General features: G+C 37.7%; 1 protein-coding gene across 1 annotated transcript in view; it reads right to left on the bottom strand.

Annotated features, from left to right (window-relative positions):
* Positions 1-506: 506 nt before the first annotated feature.
* ADAMTS5 (ADAM metallopeptidase with thrombospondin type 1 motif 5) overlaps positions 507-19316 on the bottom strand; it is an 85969-nt gene continuing 67159 nt past the window's right edge. The window contains exons 5-9 of the mRNA XM_001373545.4: positions 15938-16221; positions 13083-13266; positions 12429-12604; positions 9640-9815; positions 507-4394 (exon numbers count right to left, since the gene is read on the bottom strand). Coding sequence (XP_001373582.2) covers positions 3827-4394; positions 9640-9815; positions 12429-12604; positions 13083-13266; positions 15938-16221 — 1388 coding nt within the window. The 3' untranslated portion in view covers positions 507-3826. The remainder of the gene's footprint in view (positions 4395-9639; positions 9816-12428; positions 12605-13082; positions 13267-15937; positions 16222-19316) is intronic.

Below are 19316 nucleotides of genomic sequence, written 5' to 3'. Positions count from 1 at the left end.
ATAGCAGAAGGCCACCGTGAAGATTTTTATTTATTTATTTATTTTTAAACCCTTACCTTCTTCTGTCTTGGAGTCAATGCTGTGTATTGGCTCCAAGGCAGAAGAGTGGTCAGGGCTAGGCAATGGGAGTCAAGTGACTTGCCCAGGGTCACACAGCTAATAAAGATTTCCTTTAGAAGGGAAAGACATAGATCAGAATACGGATGTACATCTAGGATGGGGAGACATGCATAATTTTGTTGTTCAGACCTGAAATTTCCTTGGTGTGGAAAATCCTTCTTAGTTTCTATCAGCAATTTGCCGAGTGTTACACTGGGGGTTCCTGACTCCAAGATCAGGTCTCAATTCTATGACATTGCCTTTCATGTCTTTTGATACAGATAGTTTAATATACATGCAAGTACCTATATATGTATATGTGAGTAATATTGCAAAGAAGGCTTTTCTGTAAAAATGTACAAAGGCAATCCAGTGCAAACTCCCCCAAATGTACTTCACAACACACATAGAAAGCGTAACTTTTTAAAATGAGGGCATCAAGCAAAACATTTATATGTGTTATATATGCATACATGTATATGATATATACACACAATAGATGTATAACATGTTACATGTAGAAGAATTTGCAGAATTGACAATTTTATTAAATAAAAATAAATAATTTCACAAATCACACAAGTTCACATACCAGGTGCAAAAACAGTAAATTCTTTCTCAGTGCAATATTTCTTTTTTTATCTTTGTGACTGAATTCTTGCTTTTTTCTTTAGTGGGATGAAATTACTTAGCTAGAAGAGTAAAAGGACTTGAATTTGCCACATCCATGAGAATGTCTTAGTAAGTCCTTTTAAATATGGAAGCAATATTAAAACGGGAAAATGAAGCTCTTTTTCTCTAGTCCTTTTTTCTTCAGAAGGGAAGAAATGCCAGGAGTTACTAACTTTTGTGGGTGAAATTTCATTGTCATCGAACATGAGGATTTTGACTCAACTCAAGTTTGTTAGGAGGAAGCAGCCCTGAGCTTTAAGCACCCCAGAATTTTTTAGGCATAATGCAACGAAGGCATGTTTATAGGATTACAGAATCAGAATTGGAAGATGCCTTAAAGGTCATCTCCTGTAAACCCTCCCATTTTATAGACATAGAAATATTTTAAAATATCATAACTAATAAAGAAGGAATTGGAACCCAGGTCCTCTGACTCCAAATCCAGCACTTTTTTTAATGTACCATGCTGCCTCGCACTTCTAAGTGGAAAAATCAAATCTATAGGATCATAGAATTAGAGCAGGAAGGGACCCAAGAAGCTTGGGTTGCTCTCTATTTCCCTAACTGCACTCATTATTCTTTAGAGATGTAGAAGTAGCCATTCCTCTGAACTACACTGGCCAGTCTTAGCAATTCTATCCTTGGGCATACATTCATAGTTTTTCTACCTATATCCATCCATAATAGTGGAGGATACTGCTTGAACGAAAGAAACAGGGTCCTTTAAATAGAGCAGTTAGATATAGTGGTTTTAAAAAATTCTCCACGTCATCTTGAGTAATAAACACAAATATTGCAGATGAACTATTTAAGAAGAATATCTTTTTTCAGAAAAGAAATGGAAGCACCACTTATTTCTTATATCTACAATATTTTATGGCTCCATCACAGAGAATCAGGAATGCATGCAATGGTTTTGATTATACTCGGGTTGGTCAGGAGGGAGCCTCCCTGAGCTTCAAGGATCCTAGAAATGTTCAGACGTAAGGAATCGGAAGCATATTTATAGTACCACAGGCTCAGGACTGGGAGAGGTCACGTCCTGTAAATCCTCCCATCTGCATGTATCTCAACCAAATGGTGCAGAATTATGGATCTATCTATGGAGCATCCAAACAATTAGCTGAAATGTGAGGTCTGGCTATATAAGCAAACAACTTCAACTGATTTTGAACAGAATCACATACAATGTATTTTGATCAGGTGGAGAGATCGGGTCACATCAGGGAGAAATCAAGAAAAAATGCTTTGAATAAATACATTGGTTGGGCTCTGAGGCTGCCAGGATAACAAGGTGGGTGTTATGCTAAAATAGAATGCAAATAAAGTAGAAGTTTAGGTCATTGCAATATACAGAAAGACTTCAGTAAAAAGACAAATTAAAAAGGGGGATTTAAACATGGCATGTTTATGTGTCAGGAAAACAACCGGATCAGTGTGGGTTGAATTTTGTCAATGCCAAATAGTTTTTCCTTCTTCTGCCAAAGATTGAGAATCTCGAAGGTTAAACGCTTCTAAATAACCAGTGAAATCAATGGATGCTAAGCACACCTGGCTTTATGCAAACACAGTACATCAAAATTCAGGTTATGACTCTATAAGCTCTATTGTGTCTTTCAGTATTATAGCATGAAATATACTCGAATAAAAGGACGTTACGATTTCTCCAAGGGTGGCTCTCTATGATTCTTTAAGATTTAAAAAATAAGATTGTCTAAATGTTATTAGTAGTTTAAATATTGTAAAGGCTGATATATTTTCAGATTTTAAACTCGTATAACCAAAAATTAGTTGGGGAAGGGAGTAATTTTCATTTTAGGGTTAATTTTATATCCTATAAGTATATGACTACTACAACAATATGCTTTTCATTTGGGAAAAAAAAATCTTTAGCATGTAGTGTTTGATATACCAATAATTTTTCTCTTAAAAATAGTTACCTTCTACATGAAAAAACATCTTGCACTGATGGCAACTACATCAAGATGTTGTTAATTTCTGAGGGACACTTAATACTTTTAGCAAAACTAAATATGTGAGGGGATCAGAACACTAATTCCTTTTGGGCTATAATTTTTAACAAAACAAAACAGATAAACAGTACATTGTATGTGTTCTGGTAAGGGAGACGCTAGCCCAAAAGGTGTTAACTAGAGACACAATACTATTTCCTGCATGTCTTTCATTCTCAAGGAAAACAGAGCTTCTCCAAATGCTCTTCTTAGACCCACGACACTTTAGATTCCAGTTGCAAGCCACAGGAAGAAAACAATGAAGAATAAATGCATAGTTGAGATTTTGTAAAATATTTGCTATTTTATCTAAATGCTAAATTTCAACATCCCACCCCCACTGAAGTTTGTAAAAATCCCAGATTCTATGGACATACATAGACACGTGCACACAAAACGTGTTCTAATCAATTTGGCTGCCCACCTGAAAAATACAGGTACATATCCAATGTCAGACGAGAAAGCCACTGTATATGTTGATAAGTATTCTGATAATCTCTGCTCAAGAATTTTTAAAATTATATAAATTCATACTATTTGTCTTTTAAAAAATATATTATCTACTATCAACAGCAAGCTTATTTTTCCGGTAAAATATCCACAGCTCTTTTGGGAAAATGGGTGAAACTGAAAACAGCTGCAGACCTACTTTGGTCAATCATTTTATGTATAGAATGAATTATTCTTAATAGGATCAAGTTATAGAAAAGATTATGTATTTACAAACAGCAAAAATAAACCATGATTGAAAATTATGATGTCTTCAAAGGCATTCGTTAAGAGGTAGGTGATAAAAGGGAAATCGGTTTGTAATCTTCAAATAACTTATGAGCTTACATTCATTCATTTTTCTATTTCTTTTAGGACTAGAGGACTTATAGCAATTGGCAGGACTTTCTTTGTCATATGCCAAGGTTTGAAATGCAAATTCTGCCCATAATTTGAACCATGAAAATAATTACAACGAAGCTTAGAATTCTCCACATGCCAGTGCTGGTTTGCATAATTATGGTTTTTTCCCCCCACCAAATCATAAGCACATGCTAACATTTCTTTAGCAAACACTGCTTGAACGCTGAGGGTCTCTGTGACAGGAGACATCCTTTTGCTAATTTCCGGTGTCCGTCCTGGCACTGCACAGTCCTGGTGTGCCAGCCTGTATCACATGTTCTGGAACAGGAAAGCCATGGCCCCGTAACCCACTGCAGCTGGGAGGTCTGTGATCCCATTCTGTTGCTTCCATGATTACTGACCACGTTTGATTTGGATGCTGACTTTTTGGGAACAAAGAAACTATAGCGAACATCGACTGCTTTGCTTGAGTCTGTGGAAAGAATCTGAACTATAAGAATCTCCTTTGTAGCTGAATATCCCATCCCATGCAGGAAGTCATCCTTGTGGCTCCAACCACTGTAGTTCATGACGGTCCCATTGATGTCGATAATGGTCTCCGATGTAGATATCATATACTTGCCATTGATCAAGTACTCACCACTCTTCTTCTTCAGGGCTAAGTAAGCCGTGAATCTGTTCTGGTCTTTTGCCTTGAATTGTCGGACTTTGATATGGGTGGCACCTTCCGGTATCCTCACCACGTCTGTGTAACCCTTACTAGAAGACAGAGAGAGGCAGACAGAAAGGGGGAGGCAAAGAAAAACAGGAAGACAGAGACAAAGAAGAGAATAGCTAATTAACCACAAAATAAATGGAGGGTCTTCAAAAGTCTGATTTGTACCTGATATTGCGTTTCACTTTGGTCATGACCTACACGGTAAGACCATTTAGTCTAACATTTTCATTTTATAGAAAAGGAAGTCGATGAGTTCAAAGAGCTCACAAACTCCAAAAATTGTCTGAGATCATCAAGTAGCAGGCTTGATATCGGAATTCAGACATTGAGTACAGCACTCTTTCCACCACACCGATACAGCTTTCCTTAAGGAAAATTACTGTAAAACCAGGACTGGTACTTTACTGTGAAGAATTTATAATCTTAGACTTAGAATGTTGGCAAGGGACCGAAAGATCGAATGACTTATCTAGGGTCACACAGCCATGTGGCAGGTGGGTCTTGAACCTGGTTCTGAGTTCTGAGGACAACTCTATGCACTAAACCATGATGCCTTTCCATAAAATCAGAAACTGATTCTTTAAAAATTTCCTTATTTTAATAACATGTGAGTTAGAATAGGCTCTATTAAACTAACTCTTACTTATTAAAAACCATTCAGTCTTACTTAATATGATGTATCTGTGAGCCTAGGTTCTTAAATATCATGCCACTATACAAATTCTAGCAGGTACTACGAATCTAGAATGGCTTTGACTTGTGGAAAACTGAGAAAGGTTATCTGGGGATTAGTCTAGCTAAATCTGGAAGTCAGAAAGGTGGCTGTAAATGATGTTTTGCTTTTTTTTTTTTCTACAGCAATTCATGAAACTATCTGTTGAGGGAATAGGCGTACTAACAAAATCACAAATATTCTGAAGTATCAAATGCCATGACAACATGAAACAATGCCATATTTTTAGCTCCCACTTCTCCTTATGAAACCTGAAGAATCAAAACAGATTAATCTTACAATTTCTGGAAGGCCAATAGACATAAATGCCCCATTTCATAGCTTTGATGGATGAAACGTCTTTCACCAATTCATAGCCATAATCTGCCAGATCTGAAACATGACTTTCCCCAATTTCCAGTCCTTTATTTTGTCAGTGGACAATACTGTCAATATCACGAGGATGGCATGCAGTGCTGGCAAAGGTAAAATTTCATTATCTACTCATCATTTTGATATGAGCTGTCAAAATATCAAAGTTCAAATACTTTTCTGTATGTCTCATTTTTACTTTTACAAATCTTTTTAGCTACAATTCCTTCCTTTCTAATGGCCCATCATATTGGAATGGCAGTGAGACTATCATAGAAAGAACAACGGATTTAGGCTCAGAAAACATTTCTCAAACAATACCCAGCTCTGTGACCATGACCATGCCATTTTATTTCTGTGACTCTGAACAATAGGAAAAATAAAGACTTGTACTAAAGCACCTGAAATGGTTTTGTGAGGATATGAATGTTCTAAACATTAAAGCTCTATAGAAATGGAAGGAGAGACCTTCTGATAAAAATAGTCATGTGAATCCCAGTTCTTTTACTCTGAGTAAAATCTTGTTGAGGGAAGGGACAGTCTCGTTTTAGGAGTTCTCACCCTTGATGTCTACCACATAGAAGATATTTATTAAATATTTGTTAAAACTAAATGATAATATTAGATAATATTCAAGATGGGCTACCCATACTAACTCCAACATCATTACAATAATGTGATGAGAGTATAGCCTCAGTAATGCATATTTTTAATTTAGTCTCAGAGTTTTTTCCCCATTATTCAATTTTTTGACAGAAATTTTACTTATTTTTCTCTTCCATGATTAGCATTTTATCATTTTAGTTATTTAGTCTTCCAGTAAGTTTTGTCAGACATATTCACCTCATCTTATAAATGGTGCAATATATACTTGGCACATGTTAGTCTTACCAGTATCATAAAGCATAATAGCGATAGGGCTAAGATTGATTAAATTTACTTCAATCTCCTTGGGTCTGGTTGTTTTTTAGTCTACTAAATGAGGCAAATTCATAGCATAATATTTGTGTTTTAAATATTTAAATGTTTTAGAAAACACATTTACACATTTCTGTAGTAAAACAAACACATTTTCAAAGATAGCCAAGAGAGTGTGAGTTAGAGAATCTTAAAAGATCATAAAACCATTGACTGCTAGAGTTGGAAGGAGCTTTAGGGATCATTTAGCACAAATCCCTCATTTTACAGCCAAAGAAACTTGGGTTCAAGAGACAGCTTTCAGACTAAATTTATTCTGTATTGGTACTTCTAGCTTAATAAAATAATGATGATTACAGCTCATATTTATATTATACTCTTCATGGTATACAAAATAATTTGTCTCACTGGAGTCTTACAAAAACCCTAGGTGGAGATTAATAAAGATATCATCTTCAGATTACAGTCGAAGAAACTAAGCCCCAGAGAGATTAAGTTGCACCTCTGAGGTCACACAGTTAGTAGACGTCAGACCAAAGACTTGGAACTGGTTCTTTGTACTCAAAATCCAGTATTTATTCCATTAAACTACAGCCATCTTGGATAAAAAAAATTTTTTTCAGGTCTATTTTCTTCCTTCTACAAAAGTTCTGCTTTTGGCTTCACAAAGGCTAAGTCCTCAATAATAAGCTCCAGCTCTACCATGCTGGACACATTTTAAGAAGGGTCCTAGAAAAAGACAGATTTGACCGCTTGAGGGCAAACGTACCTAAGAACGGAAAGGCTCATAGGAGCCTTTTCTCTACTTCCACAAAAATGGTGGTTTAGAGATAGAAAATAGAATGAAGAGTATTAGACATCACAAATATATGAGCTGTCTATAAATATTAAGTGCAAAATGACTTACTGGAAGAATTTACCCACATCAATATTGGTGTTATTATGATAAACGAAAAGAAAAAACCCAATCGAATAGAGGCAAAACTCACAGGTTCTCCTAGGAAAGTCAAAGGATACAGCCACAGGGGCAGGGGCATGGTTTGCTGCCTTTTCTATAATGGTGATCCACTCAGAAGTGAAAAAAGGGAAACATTCTTCCAGTGCTAAAACTGGCCAAAGTCAAAGCAAAGCTTGAATGGAACAAGAAGAGACGCATGTTCAGACCTTCTGGGTCAAAGTATCTGAAAAGGATCGGTTGTTCTAAGCAAGATGAATTGAACCTATTTTTATGATTTTATGAAAGAGAATATTATAACACAAAGCTGAAAAGCATGTTGGAGATAGATCATGGAGGGTTTTAAATGCCAGGCTACGAAGCTGATCCTAAATGCAGTTGGACGCTGGCGATTTTTTATTTTGGAGCAGGAGTGTAACTTTATTTTCTGAGAATTCCTTCGCATTTGGGTAAAGCATTAATTTGGCATATTGACCTGGTCCAAGGAGAATAAAAGCTTAATCAGTATTAGGACAAACACATTTCATGTACAGTTGGATATTACATGGAGATTTGGTTACAAACATTTTTAGGAATTTGATGTGCGATCTCCAGCTTAGATCACATGCAAAGGGGTTTAGGAGGGAATCTTCTTTGAAATACTTTATATTAAAGTTGTTACTGGCATAGATATCAAAGTAAGCTAGCTCACTCGTTCTATAAAAACAAGCAGTAGTAATGAGCGCTGGCAGTTCTTAGAAATCTGAAGTGCGAATACATGGATAGCATTGCTCACATTGGATAGTACGCTCACATTCTTAAATGAAGTGGGAAAAGCACCAACGTTATCATTGTTGCTATCGTATCGTTATCGTATATACAACATCGTATCGATATCGTTATCGTATATACAATAAGGCACTGACACCATGTGCTTGTGCCAAATTGCATAGCTGGGGGGTTCAATCTTCAAGATTTCATACTGAGTATTTGGGGACATCTATGGAAAAGAACCAAAGCTACAATGTTTCCCCACATACTCAAATATGCTAAGATGATGTCAAGGTCATACTATATAACGTCCCCAGAGTTTCCTATAGTGTAACATGGCCAGCAATGCCAGTCATAAATCTAAGGGATGCCATGAAGAAAACATCTGGAACGATGCTGAACTGGTACTTATTTTAAAAAAAAAACCACCTAGAAAAGAGACTTTGGCATATTGAGTTTGGAATGGATAAGAATTGTATAGAATAAGAAGGTTTTGATCAGTATCAACTGAGGAAATGTCCACATGGATGATGTCATCGGTCCACTGAAATACCAATTTCTTTGTTAACTCTCATTATAAATCAATACATATTTTGTACAAAAAATGTAATATAAACACACCTCTAAAGAGATTGAGTCAAAAATTTTTATCAAGGAAGTATCCTGCCTTATTCCATTGTCATGAAGAACAATATTGAATTATGGAATGTTAGAACTGGAAGGAGCCTATCAGAGGTTATTTAGTGCAACATCCTCATTTCAAAGATATGAGTTATTTTAAAACTCTTGCCTTCTATCTTAGAATCAATACTTAAGTACTGGTTTCGAGGCTGAAGAGTGGTAAGGTCTAGGCAATGGGGATTAAGTGATTTGCCCAGGGTCAGAGAGCTAGGAAGTGTTTGAGAATCAGATATGAATCCAGCACCTTCTGTCTCTAGGCTTTCCATTGATTGAGCCATCCAGCTACCCCTCTCAAATAATTTATACAAACTGAGAGCTATTATTACTACTGAGTATTGAATTTGTCTTTGAAAGAATTTCCCAATTTAAGAATCTATTCTTAGTTCTTGATGCCTTTAGATTTGTGCCCTCTAGACCAGAGAACATCTTTTCCATAGCTTAAAGATGGAATGGCTCCACATTCATAGCTCATAGAGTGTTTCATATTCACAATTTGTTTTATTTATTTATTTGTTTATTTATTTATTTATTTTAAACCCTTATCTTCCCTCTTGGAATCAATACTGAGTATTGGTTCCAAGGCAGAAGAGTGGTAAGAGCTAGGCAATGGGGATCAAGTGACTTGCTCAGGGTCACACAGCTGGGAAGTGTCTGAGGCCAGATTTGAACCTAGGAACTCCCGTCTCTAGGCCTGGCTCTCAATCCACTGAGCTACCCAGCTGCCCCCTCACAATTTGTTTTAGAACAACCCAAAACATTGCCACCTAACCTTCAAAGATTCAAACTTCATTACCCACAAACTTATGTAAAATATATTACTGACTACATCCATTAGGAAATTTAAAATGGTGAATACAAAGCTTAACAATAACAAACCACACCTGTATTATCACATTACCTTTTTTTATTAAATGTTCCCATGATCTTTGTACAGCTGGAATTATCTCCTCCACACACTCCACATTTATCATATTGGAGCTTTGAACCAATAATGTTGTCACAGCCAGTTCTCACACACTTCCCTTGAACACAGATTGAATTACTATATGGTCTACATTCAGTTCCATCCTTGACCTGGGTAATTAAGAAAAATTTAACTTAGAATTTCAACCAATTCAATTGGTTCATTTGATGCATCTACAATTTCCACTTTGCAATTTTAAAAAAAGTTTACGTAGAAAGATGGTGTGCCATCGATGCACGTAGTTCTCAAAAGCAATGCACGGAATGGCTGTTGGCATTTTGTTAGTAGATTCTGAGCAAAGTTTTAGGGTTTTGTCCATCTAGAAATCTTATTTTTAACAGGGCAACCTAAAGTCCTTAAGCTCTTGTTGAAGTTACTCTTTCATTGTGATCACTCTGAAACCCACTTCAGCTCATGGTGGGGTGCATTTTTAGTAGTTCAATATGGGAAGGGAGGAGTGTTCCCCAGAGATAGGTTAGGAAATGTTTTAGTAACTGATTGCAGTATGTTTGAACTGGCTCCAGCATATCTCTGGTGCTACTAGGAAACCGGAAAAGTTAATATATCCTCATTATTACTTTGAAAATAATCGTCTTGAAGTTAAAATCCATACCTCAATTTAGAAGAATTTAGCGATTCTGTATTGAATGGTCCTAAATCTCAATGGAGAGGAACAGGTGGAGGTATTCTTGGTGAGTCAGAGGAAGCAACTTACAAGACAGACTAATTATGATCTGACCGATAGACTCCGGAGAATTTTCTTTGGGGCTCATGGGCAAAGTTCATTAAAGATTTTAATCTGAAAATGCCCATTTAAAAACGTTTGCTTTAGTTCACAAATTCCTGAAACGTGTATATATGTGTATGTACATATGTGGTGTGTGTGTTTGTGAGAAAAAGAGACACAAAGAGGCAGAATTTTAAAATTTAATATTAAAAAAATTTGATAGAGTTGAACTAATTTAGCATTTAGAAGATGAAATCCTTTGAGACAGATTTTCATAGATGTTTCCCGGTAATACCCATTTGTTTGCTTTTTGTCTGGCCCTATAAAGATATGTGCCTACCCTTAGGGAGGAAGTTCCTTCCTTCTAGATAGGAAATTCATCTAGATCAAAGTCAGCCTGAGAGAGCTGCGTAAGGACACGGAGGGAACATTTGGCTAAGGACAAATTAATGAAATTTACTTCTCTCCTCAGTGCAAGGAGATTGAGAACTATTTGGCTTGGTGTTCTACAAAATGCCATATGTGATCGCTGCATGCGATGTTTCTGCTTAGTTGATTTTATTTGTTATGAGAGAAGATTCAATCTCAAGGGCTTTGTTTTCCTTTAGAAATTACTGTGGTATAAATGCAAAAGACACAGTAATATTTTAAGGAAAATTGCCCGCAGCACATGAAGCTCGTTGATTTGTTCACTGTTGCACAACTAATATACACCAAGAACAGGGTTTGACCTCAGTTACAACCGACTTCAACTATTTTAGAATTCTGAAAATTGTCATTTTTGATCTGTAAAAGACTCCAAAGCATAAAAATAAATGTTATGAGGCTTAACCAAGTTTTCCTAATAATAAAAAAGAGATAATATATTTACTGTGAAATTTATAATGGATTTAAGCTTTTGAGAATATTTGTGATGTGTGTATAATTATTATATCAATACATCAAAGATCTAAGGTTTAATCTTGTAGGAATGCCTTCCCCACACATGGATTACAATCTGTCTATAACTTAGTAATTGTGTTAGAATTGTCTTTGGTTCAGAGGAATTACACATGCCTATGATTTTATAACCAGTAAGTGTTAGAGTTGTGGTTGGAGACCAGTTCTTCATGACTCTATTTGCACTCTTACCAACTATATACAAAGAGAGAGAGAGAGAGACAGAGACAGAGACAGAGAGACAGAGACAGAGAGAGACAGAGAGAGACAGACAGAGAGAGAGAGGGAGAGAGAAAATTAAAGGTAAAGCTCAACCAATAATGCTGTCAAAAACTTACGTTGAATATAGTTTGAATTATTGTATGGTCTACATTTAGCTCCATTCTTCATCTAGATATTGAGAATACATTTAATTTAGGATTTCAAGAATGAATATCATTTTGGTTCATTCATTATATTAGTAATTTCTGCTTTATAATTTTAATTTTCTTGGAAGGATGCCTGAAAATTATGGGTACTCAAAGTATATATTTAATAAAAGCAACAAACTGAATTATTGTTGGTATTTTATTGGGAGATTCAAATCCTTTAGTTTGATAAAATTAGAAATTTGATTAGGAGATCCAAATTCCTCAGGTCTTTTTATTTGTGTAATTCTTTTCTAAAATATATTTTATTTATATAATGTTTATTATCTACCCGATATTATATTATATATTTGGAGGGGGAAGTAACATTAAAAATAGAAAAGCTCTTTTATATTATTCACTATGAAAAATCTTTAGAAATATAAAAAGAAAACTTCAGGGATATATGTAGGAAGAAGATAGCTTTGTCTTATTTAATATGAGAATTCTTGGACAATAGGTATATGTTTCTTTAGATATTCCCTAATAAATGTGTTTAGTTCCCCAATATTCCTAAAGAAAATATTCCATTTGGTGTTTAAAATATTTGCTTCCATGAAATTCAAGCAGCGCCAGTCACTGTTTTCTGTCCCCTGGTTTCTATTTTGAAACAATTTCAACACAAAGAAAGTACAAATGAATGAACGTACCTTTGGGGAAAATACCACATAGTAGCCCGTTCCTTTGGCTCGACAGGTCAGCTTGCACACATCTGCAGGCAGCACGCCTGCGTACTTGGGGACCCACTCCACGAAGGTTTTGATCCCTTTTATATCCGACTGAAATCCATTTTTAGCCTCACATTGCTCCTGACGGAAGGGTTTAGCTGGAAAATAAGCATTTTTGCCTTCATATCTCTGTCAGTGCCAACATGGTGGGAATTTCCCGTCCCTGAAGTCTTGGGCTAGTCAGCGATTTTATTTAAGGACAAGATGCAAACATCAACCCTGATTTCTTTCTTTTTCTCCTCTAAATGAGGATCTTACTTAGCGCTAAGGAGGAGGTTTTCTCCCAGAGCTGGGGCTGTTATCATTATTAAGGCCATGCTGTTGGATCTTCGTCATTACTAACTCATTTGTCTCTACCGCTCCATTATTTGAGTACTGACTGTAGGAACGGGGGATCCTCGAATGGCAGTTTTTTGCTCAAAGCTGCCCTTCCATTTCCACCACCCTTTTAGTGTGACGTCATCAACATGAGCGCGCGCTCTCTTTCCAAAGGTGCCTGCAGGCCACAGCATCCCGCGGCACTGCTCCTCCTCATCTATTAAAATAAAAAGACAAGGCAAGTATTCTAGAACGTACCATATGCTGGACATTCGCTGACACTGCAGGAGCGATAGATGGCTCTCTTTCCAGTGCAGTACCGTCCATTGTTTCTAGGTGCTGGATTATTACAATGGCGAAAAGCAAACTGAACTCCTCCCCCACACGAGCGGGAACATTGGCCCCAGGAGCCCCAGGAACCCCAGTTGCCGTGGTTTGATGTCTGAAATGCAGAATAGAAGAGATTTCAAAGGGAAATAAACATCTTGCTACAGTCTATAATGTCCTTTGGGGATAGGCTTGGAAATTACGGCTTTGGGTTCTCTTTTCATAGTATTCTTAGGATTTATGGTTGAAGGGGAACTTGAGGGTCATCTAGTAAATCCCACCCCATTCTGCTGATTGATGGGGAAACTGAGGCCAGCAGAAGGCTGCTTACATGTTCATGGTCACACAGGCAGTGAGCAGTCAGGCCAAGATTCAGACAGCCCGACTATTTGAGCCTGCCAAATTGTTAGAGGTTAGAGACGAGAACTGAGTACAGACAAGACGTAGTGATTAAACACAGACTGAACAAAACAGTCACTTGATCTTTCCTAGCATAGCAGAATCCAGGTGGCTCATGTTATTGAAGTGCCCAGAGAAAGGAAAGCATCGCCTCCCGGGACCTACCGAATATCCTCCTGCTTATGGATTTTAATAGAGCATTTTAAAAAATAGAACAGCCTCAGCACCGTCTTGTGAGCTATTATTACCCTGGCCGGCTCTTCCCCTATGCTTTCAGAATTCGTATTTTCCCCCTACACAACTGAAGGTGAAGCCCTGCTATTGATAATGAATTTATTTTGTACCGGGAAGTCTAAAGGTCCAAAACCCAATTCAGAACAAGTTTTTAAAAATGCAAAGCATTTAAGGGAAATGATTTAATTTAGTTTCATTTTAAATTGATTTAATTCTATGTGTTATTTTAAATGCAAAGTATTTTAAAAATATTATTTTACTGAAGTCATACAAACTGCCAAGATGCATGTGGTCCTATTGGCCCTGTCTCCAGATGAGGTGTCTGGAAAAGATGCTGTTGCCAAGGTTACCCAGCTCCAGCACAGTATTGGTGATGGGACTGGACCCAGGGCTCTCTCCGTGCTCTTTTCACTTTACTAGGCTGCTTTTCCTTGTGAATCACAGCATCCCTCCTAATTACAGAGCCTTAGAGCTGAGGAGGAGGCTGAGGAAATTGAATGCAATGCCCACCTCGGTGCACGGTGACATCGGAGTGCTCTATCAGTGTAAGGATCACCGCCACTGAAGCAGATGAAGGTGCATCTTTGGCATTTGTTGTGGTAGTCAATCTGCTAGTGCCAAGCCTCACCACACTTAGCTAGACTGCTCCCTGAATGACCCCCAGATGCCAAATGCAAACAGGCTCTGTTCTAGCCTTCCAGCTCCGGCAGATGGACTCCACTCTCATAATCTGCTCACCTAGTTCCGCTCTTGGATGCATCATCAGATCAGGACTTACATGGAGAGTACAAAATGCAGATAGATAAAAGCAGGAGACTTTGCAGAAGGGAAAGAGTTCCCAGAGAACAGGAGGTTTTCCTTTGCCCTGTGACAGTCTGGCAACGGTCCAAATTCTTTTGGTTAGTGAATTTTGTGGAAGGCTTGGAACGATTATACAAGCGATTCGGATTAGTTCTAAATACTGCCGGGAAGGGCATAGATCGAGGTTATATGATGTGAAACAGAAATATAAAACAGAGCATGATGCTTAGTCCGGCTGTGCTCACGTTCCGAGAAGGACTCTAGTAGTGAGAAATAGAATCTTTTGCTCCATCCCTGCAGCTGAGGGTGGCAAACGTTGGCCTGAATTTCGTTCTAGTCCCTCTAGATGAGGAGTTCTTAACTGGTTTGGTCTGGTGAAGCTTGTGGACCTTTTCTCAAGTACTTTATGTGGGCTACATTTATAATGGAAAGTAATGCTTTTCAATTAGAGGTTAGTGAAACCAGATTTGTTTTCTTCCATCCAAGTTCACACAGCCCTTGAAATCTACTCATGGACCCCCAAAAGGGTTCCTGAACCACAAATTAAATAAGAACCCTGCCCCTGATTCTGTGGTAAGAGCAAATTACTTGGAAGAAATAAACAAGAACACCACACTGGAACTACCACACTTTGTAGCATGGGGTAAAATGTTTGGAAAGAAAAGCAGTCCTGGGTCCATATACAGACTGTATCAACTGTGTGACCTTGGACACATCACCTCCCTCCTCTCAGCCTCAGTTTCTTAATTCATAAGCTGAGGGGGATGGGAGAGACAACTTCCTTCTAGCTTTAACTAAGTTCTATGGGTCTGGGCTCTGACTGACAGCTCTGGTAAAGTCTCCTCAATGAATTTAGGTTTGTTCTGAGTCTGGGTTTTAGTCAGCCCCTTGCTGGGTGATGTTGGGCAAGTCATTTAACTTCTCAAGTGCTCGATCAGCTTCTTCATTTGAAAAATGAGGGAATTGGAGTTTAGGATATTTACAATCTCTGCCAATTCTAAAATGGGTTGAAACTCGAAAAATATCAGAATGTTGAAGTCTACAAAACACACGTTTCCAGGTACTACTAATTCTCTATCCTATTTACCCAGGAGTTTTAGTTAATTTAATTCAACAAGCATTTGCTAAACACCTACTATGTGCAAGACACTTTAAGGCTAAGCATTACACATATAAAGAAATGACCGCTATGGTTAAAATAAGCACTTGGAGATAGAATACACATTTCCAAACTGAAAACACTTTCTCCACTGAATATTTTTGAAGACTTCTTATGGCAGTCCTAGCACATGCCAAATAAATCAGCACCATATTTGGGTTTCTGGATGTTGTACAATGTAGAAATAATGTACCAAATAATATTTTTTCTTGGTTTTGTCGACGCACTTGCCCTGAAGGCAAATCCTTCCTTTCCCACATGGCGTCCCCTCCACAGCTGGCAGCTTCTTGGTCAGACACACCATTTGGCCCTGTCGAACAACTGCACACCACAGGCGAACACAGACATCCATGCCAGGACATACTGTGTACTCAGGCCCAAATGCCAGCTTGCATTGATGGATAGCATCATATGTCTGTCCTGGGAGCTCTTCAGGGCCCAGGATCTGCTTTCTTGGTAAGTCCAGCAAACAGTTACCTGAAGGGATAATCCAGGTTTTGTTATTACTTTGTTTCTAGGCTTTAAGCTAAGTTAAATCATGACCTCAAAAATAAATACAAGGCAACAGCTGAATTGAAGTATTATTTTGAACCAATAATTCTCTCTGTAAGTTGCAGGAGAAGCAGCCTAGAGAGGAGGGTGGCTTCTGTGAGAGTGCTCTAGAATTCTCAGTCACTTCTTTCTCTGGACTTAGTTTCCTTACTTGTAAAATAAAGGAATGGGACAGGATATCTAAAGTCCACTCTAGGTCTAAGCTTTTGACAGGAGTATTTTAATTTGACCAGGGTACTTATAAAAAACCCTCCAAGACTCAAAGGGATGAGTTAATATATTGGGGGCAAAGATGAGCTCTGATTTGGAGCCCTAAAACTTAATCAAAGTGAATGAATGGGCACTATTCACTCATAAGTCTGACCTTGTTTACTCGTTTTCTTCTTTGGAATCTTTGGATTCAGCTTTGATGGGAACTGAAACTTGTTATTTATTACTGTGAAAATAGCAAGGGATGAATTTGAATCTTGGTTACATGACTAGATGAGTTTACCGTAGCCAAATCTCAACCACCATGTGCCTTAATTTCCCCACTTATATAATAATGACTATTCTTACATTCCTGAAATGTGTTGAGGATAAAATAAATGTTCAATATTCAGGAGAAAGATAAAATGACTATTCATAGGATAGATCACAACTAACCAATTAGTAGTATTAGTAAAAAATCATTAATAAAATTTGTAAGGTTATCATTAAGTACTAATAAATTAGTAATAAAATTATCCAAAGATCTTATTTAAAAGGAATGCTACTATTCTAGAACTGTAAAAGATCTAAGAGTTTATCTAGTCCAACTTCCTGAGCAATGAATGAATCTCTTCTACAGAATCGCTGACAATTGGTCATCTAATCTTTACTTGAATTTGTCCTTTGACAGGGAACTCACTATACTAGAGATACTCACATATATGTCAATCCCAAAACCATTTGGTTAAAAAAAATCATCATTTTCATTTTTAAATATAGAAAAATTCAGGAACTACTCATGTGTTGCTGAGGATGGAGGTGAACATTCTCCAGGCTTCCTGAGGGAGCCATTCCATTAAACTCTGGAGTCTTCTCCAGCTGCCTCCACACTAGTTGCTTTGCTCCAGGGGGTATACCTGCCTCCACTTCCACCTTCCAGCTACACAGGCCAAATCTCTAGGTACCAAAACACACCTGAATTCATTCCTCAATGATTAACATACTCCATTAAATCCTCCCCATCTCATAGCTCAAACCTTCTTGTCCATCCGTCATTGTTCACTCCTTTATTATCACCCCCCTCAAACCAACCCCTTCAACAACCCACTTTAAAGCTTTCCCACTGTTTCCACTGTGATCTCTAGAATACCTCTTTCATCACAATTTGCTTTCATCTTAAATCTTTTTCTTTTCTTACTCCTTCCATCCACTTGCACTCAGTGAGACCTGGATCCTTCCTGCTCCTGGTGGGGGAGTTGGAATACTCTTTGCCTCCTAGTGCTACTTCTAGGGCCTTCTATCACTATCATCTCTCCTTCTTTGGGGTCATTGAATCATCCAACTAGAAGTCTAGTAGTTGCTATTTAACAATTTCCAGAAAACTCCTTCCTTCCTCAATGAGTCCAGTTCCTGATTCATAGTCTTCTCTTCTCCATGTACTAGGAAAGTTCAAAACGAATATTCTTTGTAAAACTCTAACTCCCAGTTCCTCAATTTACTCATTTTCCATGACCTACTCCTCCATCCTACTTCAGCTACTCACAGAAATGGCCATGTCATCACCCAACAGAGGTTTCACTACCATGTTTATGAACCCTGAAATTCCTTTATCTGATTATAATCCATTGCCCTTCCACCTCTCCTGCCTAAGGACTTCTAACCCTATTCTTTGTCTTCACTTCACTGTCATCTATCCACTCCTCACTTCTTTGTCAGGCTTTCACCACGGTACTGGTAATATTTATCTCCCTTCCCCATATTAGCTCGAATCCCGTCCCTGATCTTGTCCTTTGAATTATTCTCATCTGTTGCTGAATGAGGAAAGAAAATATGTAGGTTGGGTCCATTACAACTTTCTGTTACATATTATCTAGTAGACCTCACTGTAGCAATCCTTTTACACCTCCCTCATCAATTCACTATCCCACTCATCACAAAAGCTTCCATAAACCTTTTTACCCCACCTTAAATCTTCTGGGGCTCTTCTCCATTATCTTCTTATATACAACTGAAAAACGAGGTCATTTACCAAGAGCTCCCTCTTCTCCTTTCATCTTCATGTCATATCACTCAGATTCCTCATACAGCTCTCCTTCATCCCTTTCTCTCAGGACAAGTTAGAGCATCTCCTAGAGAAGACAAATCCTTCTCCTTGCACATGTCATCCCATTCCATCCCATCTTCTCCATCAGACTAACTCCTCTAACATCTTTTCTATTTCATTTCCCTTCAATATCTTCCTGTCTCCTAGCTGATTTTCTATTGCTGGCATATGCCTCCAGAAACAATTGTAAAATCGACTGCTTGACTTTAAAACCCTTTATAACCGAGCCCTTCCGACTTTCTCAGTATTCTTTTTCCTTCCATCTTTCCCTTCCACTCCCTGCCAAAACTCTCTGTTATCCAGTTACAATGATCCCCTTTCTATTCCTCAAACAAGTCCAATCTCCTGACAGTACACTTTTATTGGTTGCTCCCCATCATGGGATTATCTCCCTTCTCCTTTCTTTCACCCAGCTTCCCTGGCTTTCAGGTCTCAGTTAATTCCCATCATCTACAAGAAGCCTTTACAAATCCCTAAATGCTAGTACCTTCCCTCTATTGATTATCTATATTTATCCTGTATATATCTTGGTTGTACATCATTGTTTGCATGTTGTCTCCCATTATGCTGTGAGCTCTTTGAGAATTGATTTTTTTTTGTGTTGTATTTTGGGTTTTATTCATTTGGGTTTGTTTGTTTGTTTTTGCCTTTCTTTTTACCTGGAGTATTAAGCACAATGCATCATACTTGACGAGTACTTAATACATGTTTTTTAATTTGACTTGAA

Source organism: Monodelphis domestica, chromosome 4, assembly GCF_027887165.1.
Source record: "Monodelphis domestica isolate mMonDom1 chromosome 4, mMonDom1.pri, whole genome shotgun sequence".
Classification (NCBI taxonomy): Eukaryota; Metazoa; Chordata; class Mammalia; order Didelphimorphia; family Didelphidae; genus Monodelphis; species Monodelphis domestica.
The sequence above is the reverse complement of the archived record's forward strand: the minus strand, read 5'-3'. Positions and strand labels throughout refer to the sequence as shown.